The sequence below is a fragment of the Carcharodon carcharias genome, chromosome 16, assembly GCF_017639515.1.
Source record: "Carcharodon carcharias isolate sCarCar2 chromosome 16, sCarCar2.pri, whole genome shotgun sequence".
Lineage (NCBI taxonomy): Eukaryota > Metazoa > Chordata > Chondrichthyes > Lamniformes > Lamnidae > Carcharodon > Carcharodon carcharias.
The window spans coordinates 23,817,260-23,829,219 of record NC_054482.1 but is presented as its reverse complement, the minus strand read 5'-3'; the positions used below and the strand labels follow the sequence as shown (position 1 = coordinate 23,829,219).

General features: G+C 40.5%; 1 protein-coding gene across 5 annotated transcripts in view; it reads left to right on the top strand.

Moving 5' to 3' along the window:
• rasal2 (RAS protein activator like 2) overlaps positions 1-11,960 on the top strand; it is a 411,464-nt gene that overhangs the window by 244,502 nt on the left and 155,002 nt on the right. For all 5 annotated transcript variants that reach the window (XM_041208224.1, XM_041208220.1, XM_041208219.1 and 2 more), the window contains exon 4: positions 11,445-11,542. In XM_041208224.1, coding sequence (XP_041064158.1) covers positions 11,445-11,542 — 98 coding nt within the window. The remainder of the gene's footprint in view (positions 1-11,444; positions 11,543-11,960) is intronic.

The window sequence follows — 11,960 nt, the reverse complement described above, 5'->3', positions numbered from 1 at the left end:
TTTTTCAGTTGGGGTGGGCAATTTTTAAATATATTTCAAAATCATTTTCTTTCCCCTTTCTCACTTTGTCTCTGTCTCTGATTTCCATAGCTTGCAGGACAAGCCAGTGATCTGGTCCCAGTATCTCCAATATAATTGAAGCACTACGGAGAAAACTAGCCAAGCTCAGTTCACTTGAGACAGATCAAACAGGGGAGAGAGATGATTCTATCAGTCCGGGTTAGAATTTGAGCCAGGCCTTGAAATGAAAGGACAGTGCTATAAACCAGGGGTTTCAACCCCAAACTCACATGGAGCACCTGAGCTTTGATGCCTGGCAGGCTGTAAGGGGTATCCTTGCTCCTTAAATTAGACAACACTTAAATAAGAAATGTACTTTTCCCGAAGAATAATTCCTGTTTGAAGAGACCAGAATAAGATCTAACAACTCCCTGAATGGGGTGGGGGAATGTCCTCAAATTGCTGTGCCTTTTATAACAACTGGTCACCTTATTTAAGGAAGGGTGTAAATGCATTGGAAGTAGTTCAGAGAAGGTTTACCAGACTAATGCTTGAAATGGGCAGGTTATCTTATGAGGAAAGGTTGGACAGACTAGTCTTGTATCCACTGGAGCTTAGAAGAGTAAGAGGCAACTTGAATGAAACATGAGATTCTGAGGGGTCTTGACAGGGTGGATGTGGTGAGGATGTTTCCTCTTGTGGGAGAATCTAGAACTAGGGGTCACTGTTTAAAAATAAGGGGTCATCCATTACAAACAGAGATGAAGTGAATTTATTTCGCTCGGAAGGTCGTGAGTCTTTGGAACTGAAAAAGTGGTGAAAGTAGAGCCTTTGAATATTTTTAAGGCAGAGGTGGATAGATTCTTGGTAAGCAAGGGATGATAGGTAATCAGGGGTAGGTGGGATGCAGATTTCAGGTTACGATCAGATCAGCCATGATCTTATTAAATGGCGAAGCAGGCTCGAGGGGTTGAATGGCCAACTCTTGCTCCTTGTTTGCATGTCTTAGGCAGGTGTATAGAAGTATACAACCCTGGCTACCTCTGCAGTTGGGTAGCATCTTGGTGCTGGGCGATGCTACTGAAAGGAAGATATAACTAACTCAGTTTTAAATGCACTGTTTTGGCAGAGTCCCTGGTGGGGCTGGACTGTTCCACCAGCCAGTCTGAGAGGAATATTGTGAAGGGGTCTCCTTCAGTTGTTTAAGGAGAAAAGGGTGTGTTGGAAAACAAACCATGATAATCAAATATTGCCACTGATTTTATTTTTGTTAATGTTGTGATAATCCCACTTGTAAAAAAACTGTTACTGTTGCTGTGTGATATCAGTTAGTAATCTGTAACACTGCTGACTGCGGACATAAAGGCATAGAAAGTATCTTATCCAGGAAATAGACTGAAAGCTTTAATGTCTCTCTTGGCAGGCTTTAAACGGTCCATTAAAATCTATCAATATGAGCCGCATAAAGCTCCAATGAGAAAGGCCTGTGATCAATAAAATACTCTTTGCATACCCATTTATTGGAGGGCTGTCTCTGTTCTAATTTGCGAGAGAAGATGATAGCACTGTATGGAAGGTGTTGCTATATTCCGTGCAGCCTTTGTGGCCAGTGTCCAGATTCTGTTGACTGACAATGAGTTCCTTCCTCCATGGTAGAGCAGAGTGGTCAGACTGCATTGAAGATGAGGAACAGCTTCTTTTGTTGCTCGGTAGAAAACAGACTTTACCTGACCCCTAAACCTATAGCAAGGTTTTTTTTTCTTTTGTGTATTTGATCAAAGTGGTGGTTGACAGCAGGTGATGCAGGGCTAATGGGGATTTTGAAGCCTGTTTGGGTGAGACACACTGTATTCAGACTGGAGTGAGAGAAGGATGCAGGGGTGTGGTGCATGCTTGTAATTGTGAGCCTCTGGTTTGGCTGATCACTCTGAAATGATGCTTCAGGGAGTGCATCCCTGTTGAAAAAAATTCTTTCTTGAAGTTTGAATCATTCTTTGAATCAGGGATGGAGGAATTTGTCGAGAAAGTTTTGTATTTGCCAACCACTGCTGTAAAATTTTTTTTAGCTTACTTAATGAAGGGATGCTTCATGTGCTGCATAAGTCCGAGGTGGCAACAATGGGATAACAGCTTGACAAACTGCTTCCCTTTGTTTGTGGATGTGTGTCTAATTTTTTATTTTAAAAAAATTCTTTCTGTAAACTGCAGTGGAAAATTCCATAACTGCAATGAGAGTCGGAATGACAGTGCAAACATAGTGACTGGATTCAGTTGGAAAGTGCTGAGTTTCAGAAACAGGATGCTGATGCAAATACCAGCATGATTTTGTACACTGTAACTGAACTGCGGACAAAGGAGTTTCTAGAATTCTCTATTATTTCCTGATTACTGTCAGAAAAAATAAAAAGCATCTTGAACAATGTGTATGTTGATGGCACAGAGGAAATTTCAGATATTCCCACTTTGCAGTGAGGAAACGGCAGATGTCTCTGCGCTGGAGTTGATTTCTGCAAAGGAGGACTGCACTGCTGTCTGGTTGTAAAATAAAATCACTGACTGTAAAATAATTTTACTTGCTCAGGATTAGTGCTTGATAATTAGACTATGTAGAACAATGCTGTGTTTATATCTGTTGGGGAGTTTTGCCCATTTGCCACAGTACAATGTGGAATTGCTGATGTTCAAAGGATTTTGGGGGAAGGGAAGGAGTTGCATTAGGAGTTAACACTAGGCTTCCTCTGCCTTGTTTTTCATGAAATGAGAATTTTCTACTGTTGCCTTGACAATCATGAACTTTTTTGCTGACCTTATAAATGTGAAGGCACCTTCAGGGGTACTTGTACGTGGCTCATTTCTGAGGCAGCTGTTGAAGCTCAGGACTGCAGTCTTTGCTGTGACATGGTGACCCCTCAAGTTTGCAGCCCCTGTTTATCGATGGAGCAAAGAAGATCCTGAGTGAAGGAAGTGTTTTTGTTTGGGCTGGATAGAAGCTTTTTATAGGTGCTCTTTTGTGTTGGATTTTCTTGGTCTTTATGGGGAGTTGAGAAAGGAAAAGCCCCACTTTTGGAGGAAAGTAGAGTATGTGCCAAGTACTGTAGTAAATTTTCTAATGGGAATAAAGAGCTGTGTGTAATGTTAGTGCATTTTTTTCCTCAGGGAGTGGTGTAGCTCATGCAGGCTTACTGTGGATTTTAAATATTTTTGCCATTTAAAGTCATGATTAATTATGTGTTCTGTCTAATTATGTTCTTCCATCTTAATTTTACTGCTTTTCTATTTTTCTTTCTTTGGACAGGAAAATTAATTTTTTCATGTGCACAATAATTGGGATTTACCATTGCCAGAGTGAAAGCTGGCTTTTTTTGTGTATCAAAACTCCTCTCTCATTTGTGGCAGTTTTTGAGGCTTTGAAAGACTTTATCAGCAACCCAAACACTTTATGCATTGTAATTAAAACAGTAAATTGCTGGTAATGCTCAGTCAATCAGGGAAGATCTGTGGGTCGAGGAAGACGGGCTTAACGTTTCGGGTAGATGACCTTTTGTCAGAACCAACAGATGTGTATTGTGTTTGATGAAATCTCCAAAATCAGTTAGATATTCCTTAATGTTTGGCCGTGGTGATGGCAGGTATTATATTGGATGTATAGAAGTGACCTTGGTATAAATATTTAATCAGTTTTTGTTTCTGCTTTTAATTTTTATGATTAATTGTCACAGTTAAGATTTTCTGACAGTTTAAGAGATTAACAGTTCTGGAACTTGAACCATCAGGAAGTGGATGAGATTGCATTCCTTTTAAAGAATAGTGTCCAATAGATAGGTAGGTAAATGCACTGCCTGGTATGGTAATGAGGTCTTTGCTGGCAAATGAGCCTGTATGGCTATCTGATGAGGACAAGATTGGTTGAGGTGCACTCTATGTTTGAACAGTCTGTCTCACTTTTTAAACTCGCAGGTGTAAGAAGGCTGCTTGAGTGAGTTAACACAGACCAACTATTTTACCTGAAACTACGCCCCCACAAGTGTTAGCATCTTTAGGAGAGCAGCTGGATAAAGGAGAAAAAGTGAAAGAAAGAGAATGCAGCATAGCCATAAGTGTTGTTTTTAAGTGTTACTTAGCATGCTGTGTCATAGAATTAAAATCAAAATGACAATTATCCCAGTGTACATGAGAGAGTTTGTCATCTTAGCTAAGTATTTTAAAATTGCCCGTTCCCAACAGGAAGGAATACAATCACTTCCTAAGAATAGCACTGAGGAAGGAGATGAAGTTGAACTGTGAATTGTCTCTCCTTGCTTCTACTTAATATTTTTAAAGATAAAAGATTGCTGCATGCACGAGTGCTAAAATTTGAGTGAACTGGGCTGGTGGTGTTTCTGGTTGGGTCAGATTTTTAGCTAATAAAATCCTGATGGTGAATAAACTGGTTCATCCCTGCAAAGCACAGCATCCTAGTGTTACTCACCTAACACTCATATCATATACTGTATTTGTTTACATCACAGTGCTTGTAACGTGCACTTGTTTGCATCACCAGCCACTGTTTTCACCTGCGGGCCAACCTCAACTTGGTGCCAACTTGGTGCCAATGCAGTCACACTCGATAACATCTCCCTTGTCAACCCTGGTGCTTTCATTTTGTCACCAGTGCACAGTGCAATCCTCCGGCGAATATGGCTGTCTCGGAGACCAGCCAAGTCCCAGCTCTGCTGTCAGTACTACTGGTAAGTCACTAGGGTTTCATAAGATTTTTAAAAAGCCTATGTTTTCAGCATATATAACTAATCGCTTTCTAGGCAGGCCTGTTGGAAGGTAACGTCTGCTTGCGCACCAGTATCTCATACATCCTAGAGATTTTGCTTATTAGAAAATACTGGAGAGCAATGTCTGTTTCCAGGTCCAAATCAAGTCAGGGTGTGTTGGCACAGGACGAAGAGTGTGAGTGGGATCATGACTTGAGTTCTGATGTTTGCTTTGATTATGCAGAGGATTTGTTAATAACTTTCATAACATTAGTTGTTGGGAACAAAACCTTGTAAACCAGGTGTTGGGGGGTGGGGCGGCGTTGGGGGGAAATTGACCTTTTACAAGAAATATTTTTTTTTATTACTTTCTTGATAGCCCGTTCAAAAGCTGGGATTCCCCAGCTCAAAATCAAATGATTGGTGACTCTTGAGGTTTGCAATGCCTTGCAAAATGCTCAGACTTTAGTGATATGACTTGTATGTACATGCCCTCACTGGGGTTGCAATTTAAGATTGTCAGTAAGCCTGCTGATGAACATTTCTTCATGGTCCTCAGGTTCACTTTCTTTGTTTCAGTGCTTTAAATTCAACATCTGCAGACTAGTGTTATTATTTGTTTGTGCTGCGGTTGATTGAATCATTAAACCCAGGATAATCTCATGCCAGATCCAGGGAACCGAGTGAATGCATACATTTTAGAAACCACAAAGATGTAAAGTACACAACAATGTGTTCTGTGCATAGAAACACTGCAACAAATATATCCAAACAATGGTCTGTGGCCTGCATGCACCAGTGAGCCCTGCCAATCCTGGTACAGATCCTGAAACATAAATTGTATAAATCATCAGGAGGAATACCAAGCTTATTTAATATCTGTAACTTGAGGCGCATGAAGTATAATAGAATCACTGATTTCAAATTCATATATGACACACAAAGGCAAACAAGTTGGGTCCGCTTGAGAATATGTTATATACTTGCTGCATATACACCAGAACCTGTTGGTAACCAAAAGCTAATTCAAGCTGACAGGCATCATTGTCCGAAGTATGCGTTGTATTGCAGCAACTCAATCCACCCATTTCCTCTGATGGTCACTGAATTGCACCATTATTGTGCAGTTGAGCAGGAAAGGGGAATCGGGTAATAAAGATTAGTAAATATTTTTTGCACTTTGATGATTACCTTCTGACTTTGTTGATTTAACTTGGACGACCAACTTATTTGTCAGGCTGAGATTTCCTGGGATTTGAAGCTGAAGAATGAGCCAAGATTAGACTAGATCTGGACTGCTCGCTGGATCAGAATTGGGTCGGAACCTGAGGTTTGCATGGTGGGGCCAGAATGGGATGCTGCATGGTGGGGCCAGAATTGGGCAGGAACTGGAGGCTCTGGAAACCTGGCAGTAAAGATTTATTATCTATTTTTTGCAAGTGAATTACTTCAGTTGTGTTGAGCTTTGAAAGGGTGTTGATTGCCTTCTGTTATGTCTTTTAGAATTGTAAGTTTTGATGCTATGCATAACTGGTTTCCTACAAAGGAGTTTGATATTTCTTCTCTCAGATAGATTGTAACTCTAAATGCACTGTGGTTGTGATACTGGTTTCCATTGTCAGTCTTATTTCATTTATTTAGTTGTTGGGCAGGTTCTGGGGTTTGCGCCTGAATAAAACAGCCATCTTGTAAATCATAGTCCATGACTCATAGAAATTTACAGCGCAGAAGGAGGTTTCCCTCAGGGCCCCATTGTGTCTTTCTTTCAGCAACCCAAAACAAATGTTGCTACCCTGCTCTCTCCCCAAAGTTCATTGTGATCGTAACAGAGAGATGGCACACTCTTGTTGCTTGTGGTTCAATCGTAAAATAGAGTAACTTCTTTGATTAACCTTAATGCAATTATCTGAAAGAAAGATTTGTTCAAGCCCTAGAAAATGTCAAATAAATTAGCATCACCTTGCTCTGTCAGACTCCTGGTGTTGATATATTGAATATTGGCTAGAAATACTTTTTAGTCAGCACTTGTTCCTGAGCTATTTGTCTGACCTGTCGACTGTAGCTATATGGAAAATAGTGAGCACTGAATCGTTTGCAATCATCTGTGAATAATGGGGTACTGTGGGGGAAAAAGCTATCGATTGAATAAACTGGAGTCACACATCACACTTGTTTGGGGATGGCAGCACTGGGTCACTGAGCAGAGGAGGCAGCAACGTTGATGGTTAAGGTAATGCAGTGTTATGCTCCACATTAGTCATGCTGTTTGTGACTGTTCTGTTGCTTATTCCCTTGGCAAAACTTGCTGTAAAACAAATGCAGTGATTACTGTTGACTGTAGATCTGAATTTTCCCATTTGTATCCACCTGTCTTGTGTGTGCGCTTGTCAGAAGTAATGGACAAATAAAAGATGCTGTTTCAAAAGCACAGCAGCTTAAACAAATATGCATGCCTTGAGTAGACATTTTTTTTTATTCATGCACGGCAGGACATCACTGGCCAGGCCAGCATTTATTGCTCATCCCTAATTGCCCTTGAGAAGATGGTGGTGAACTGCCATTATGAACCTCTGCAGCCTATGTGGTGTCGGTACACCCACAGTGTTGTTAGCGATGGAGTTCCAGGATTTTTACCCAAATTCTTATATTTGGAAGTATAAGAATGTAAAGAACTGCCTAGGATAGTTTTGCAGCCATTCTTAGCAGTTTAGTGTATTTTTTCTACTTGCGTTACACATTCAGGTCAAGGGGTAGGGCCTTCGCCAGTTGCTGGAGGCAGGATAGCATTAAAAGGTTACTGATGGACTGTAGAAGGACCATACAGTCCTATGTTAGTGATGCAACTTTGCTGTAGAATAGTGCAGCCTGGGTGTGGAGCACTTCAACTTTTCCAGTTCCAGCCTAAAATGATGTTGCATTGGTCTGAAACTGCCACCTGTGGGTTACAAAATGTGTTAGATGCTGGTATACCATTTTTTTAATTCTTTGTTTTGTTTTTTTTTACTTTACTTTGGAGATTACTTTGATGGCAAATCAAAAATATAAACATGCTGCTACTGGTAGTTGGGTGCACACCTGTGCAAATGCTTTTACGAAATGGCTCATTTTTGAGCATTAGTAGCCTATATAGCACCTGGAATGGGCATCCCAGTTTCCCGCCCAATATTTTTGTTCTTTGAGTTACAGAAATTATGAATGATAACATACTGAATGCCGGTTTTGATTTCAGGCTCTGTCGCTTTGTCTTTTGCTCTTGTTGAACTTATTATTCCTTGACCTTTGATATACAGGATTAAATTATCTCCAGTGGTGTGCAGTTTGGGCTTTGAGCACTCATGAGCAAAACTGGATAAGTCACTGCCTGGGTCTTTTATAACATAATCACTCATTGCCTATATTCTGTAGATAGATGATTGCGTTCTTCCATTTTATCTTTGTTCAGGAACTCACGAGAAACTTCCTTGCTTAAAGTGTTAAGAATGTGAATGTACTACCACAAGGAGTATTGAGACAAATAGCATAGGTGAATTTAAAGGGAAGCTAGATTAGCACATGAGGGAGAAAAGAATAGGAAGATAGGTTTAGATGGGGTGGGAGAAAGCTCAAGTGGAGCATAAAAGCTGGCACAGACCATTTGGATTGATTGGCCTGTCCTTGTGCTACGTCCTTGATATAACCTTATGTAACCGAGATGCAGCTTGTGCTGCTATTGATGAATTGCTTTCCTGCGTTACTAACTTGTATAAATATTTACTTTTTGCTACTTTGCCTCCTTGATACAAAGCAAAAGGGAAAAAAAAGTGCTTCAAATCCAGTGAAGTACTTTTGAAGTATTGTTGCTATTGTTATGTAGGCAGATGTGGCAGCCAATTTGTGCCCAAGAAATTCTACATACAACCTTCCCTGATACTGTTGCATGTTTCATTGCCATCTCTGCCACCAGTGTAAGAACAGTTCTCATAGATTCCTGGATTGCTCTTCTCTTCATGCCCCATCCCATCTCCATTATTTTCTTTTCTTCTCTCTCCCAACCTCAAATCCCTGGGCAGTGGTGGCTCCTGCAAGAAATACAGGCAACTGCTAGATACTTTGTTTCTTCACATGTAAGCCCAAACAGATTTGCTTGTCTGTTTGCCCTGAGAGTGGATGGGAGTGTCACAGGCAATTCAAGCCCTGGCCTCCTCTGGCCACACTATGTCCTGCATGCCCGTCATCCACTGTACTGTGCACATACACTCTCCCTCTGTCCCTCTTTTGCTCGTTCCTCTCTTTTCTTTTTCCCTTCTCCCTTCCTCCCTCGCTCTTTTTCCCTTCTTTGACCTGGCCATCAAACAGTAATCTTGGCTGATTTTATTATCTCCCACCTCCCACAACCTCTATGACCTCATTCCAGCTTTATTGATACTTAAGACCATAATTCTTCTGAAGGTGAACAGCTATCCCAGACCAGGAATCAAGAAGTTCCAATTTTTAATGTGTATTGCATTTGAAAACAGTATATAAAATAAATGTTCCTCCTATATTATCAGTAGAATTAGTTTTACAAAAAGGTATTTTGGCTGTAGTTCCAGCCATTTATTAAGCATGCGTTTATTGCAAGTGGAGTTGACTGGAGCATGCTGACACAATCTTGCTTTTAATATAATTAGTAATGTCCTTGCCAGCCATATTTAAAGTATTGCAATTGGTTTCTTGGCAGTGTTGCCTGTGGTTTTAAGAATGAGCAGCATCAAAGTGGGCTTGATGAAGGGGTGTTGCTGTGGGAAGAGGAGATTTTTACCCATAGGAGTGCAGATTCACAGGCTATAGTTCAAAGCTAAAAAGAGCAGATAGTTGGCTCTCCTTGGGACATGGAGAGGGAAAAAGAAGGCAACATTTTTAACTAAAAATAGGAAAAAGAACTGAAAAGCACTAATGTTCCTGAATTGAAATATTGGGGTTCAGTTACTGTGTGTGTCTCTACATTCTAGAGGCTATTTCTAATGAAATTACTGTCCACATGAATGTGAAGGCAAGTATAAATTATATCACTGCAAAGAAATGCCCCATCATTTGGAAGGTATTTATGGCACCTCTATAACAAGAGAAATGGCCAGCCTGTTTGAAGTGGAAAGTTTGCTTTCCTGCTAAAATGCATTTCTGGCACTCATTCGAGTCTCTGCTTCCGGCTGTCTGTCCTGCAACATAAGTTACATATTCCCCAACTCTGTGTACCACAGTGCTCAGTTTAAGGAAAGATGATGATTTGCAACCTTCAAGAATAGGTGATCATTTGGGTCCAGCCAAATTCTGCTCAAGTCCAAGATTGCAATCAGGCTGCTTGGACATGTATAGAGATGGCAACCTCCAGCACTGACATTGTCCAGGCATTCACAAGGAACAGCTGAATGCCTCTGTTCTAGGTGCTGCTGTCTATGGACAGCAACAAAAACATGAATGTATTTCAAATAATGTTAAATCAACCCAATTGATGTTAAGCTCCCTGGCATGATTAATATGTGGATATAAAAACAAAGTACTGTGGATGCTGGAAATCTGAAATAAAAACAAAATGCTGGAAAAGCTCAGCTGGCCTGGCAACATTTGTGGAGAGAGAAATACAGTTAACATTTCGAGTCCGAACAACTCTCATGCCCATATGATTTGTACATTGTTGTGAATAGACGATCATTGACATTGCTGTTCTCAACTTCAGATAGTACAATTTATTCCAAGTGGATTAAGAGAAATAATTTGCTTTGCATCCACTTGGTATTGAGTGGATGTGTAGTTGAATTTCTTGCATGGATGATTCCATTTTTCCCTGTAATGCATTGTGACCTCACCTGTACCTTTCAAAGGCATTTGACAAGTTGAGGACCCATCTTTCCCCTGGAAAATTGCGTGGGTGATCTTGCATACCTCCCACTGACCAGGTTGACACCTTTCATGGAGAATAGTGAACAATGATAAGTGGGAGAGTTAGGATTAAAGTTCCTGTAATGACTGAGATGGTGAATTCACTGTGTAGGTGAGCGGTAATGACCAAGATGCCAAATAATACTTCATGGAAGAAAGCTTGTTTCTTGAAAACAATCGTGGAAGTGTGCTCATTTGTAACGTGCAGCTTTGGTTTCGAATTGTGGGGCAAAAAGCAGTATCTTGTTTGGCATTGAGGTATTTCCCTCTGAGATGGCCCTCTGCAGTTCCTGGCCTGACCTAATTCGAATTATAACTTGGTGTAATATTAAACAACATGAGCCTTTTTTTTACTTACAAGTCCACTGTATCATTTGCAATTCATTGCCCAACAAGGTGGCCAAGGGATCTGGTCCCAGACCACTGTGAATGCTGTTTTGTAACTGACTCCGTGATAGATACATAATTGCCCCAAGATGATTCTTACAATTCTTGGCCTCCAATCCAACAACCCCATGGCCAATGTTTTATTGCGCAACCTGCAGTGTAGTTCATGTCGTCAAAGGCTTTTGAAAATAATTCTTGGCACAGTTTGGTAAATGAGCTGTTTGTGTTACTGTCAAATTCTAATTTCCAATTTTGGGTTATGTCCAATTTGGAGAATGTATGTCTAAATATTTTATGTATCTGCCCAGCCATGCGAAGCTGCAGTGAAAGCAGTCTTTGTGTTAACTGTGTTTCTACTACAGTGCTGTGCGCATTTGGTTGTCGAAACTGACTTTAAACACTTGCTTGTTGCAGAGCCACCTGGAGAACGTTCGCCGCGGAGGAGGAGTATTTCAGGCCCAGGATCTTCTGAGAAAGCGAATGGAATGGAGGACTCCACATCTCCATTCAAGGTGGTGTATTCTCTAATTAATAAAATCAAACTGTTGCTTCTAATTCTTATTTGTTTTATTTTTCTTCTCCATATGCACAACATTGCATGTCTTGATTTTAATTGGCACCTCATTACTGAAGCTTTAAAAAAGCTATCTGTAGTGAATGGGGTAATATTGCAGTAACACCACCAAGAATTCACCATGAGAAAATTATACTCTTGTTTCAATATAATTGCTCACATCAGCTGACCTGAAGACAGGGTGAGCAGATCCTTGATTGGCCAACTCATGAAATCATTAGCTAATTGTAAAACTATCAGGGGTGAAAAATCATATGGATTGAATACAGTTCTCAAAATGTGCCATTAATCAAGAATTGAATTAACATGTTGAATGAATCAAACGGGAATATAGTTAGTCATGGGTTCAGTTCTGA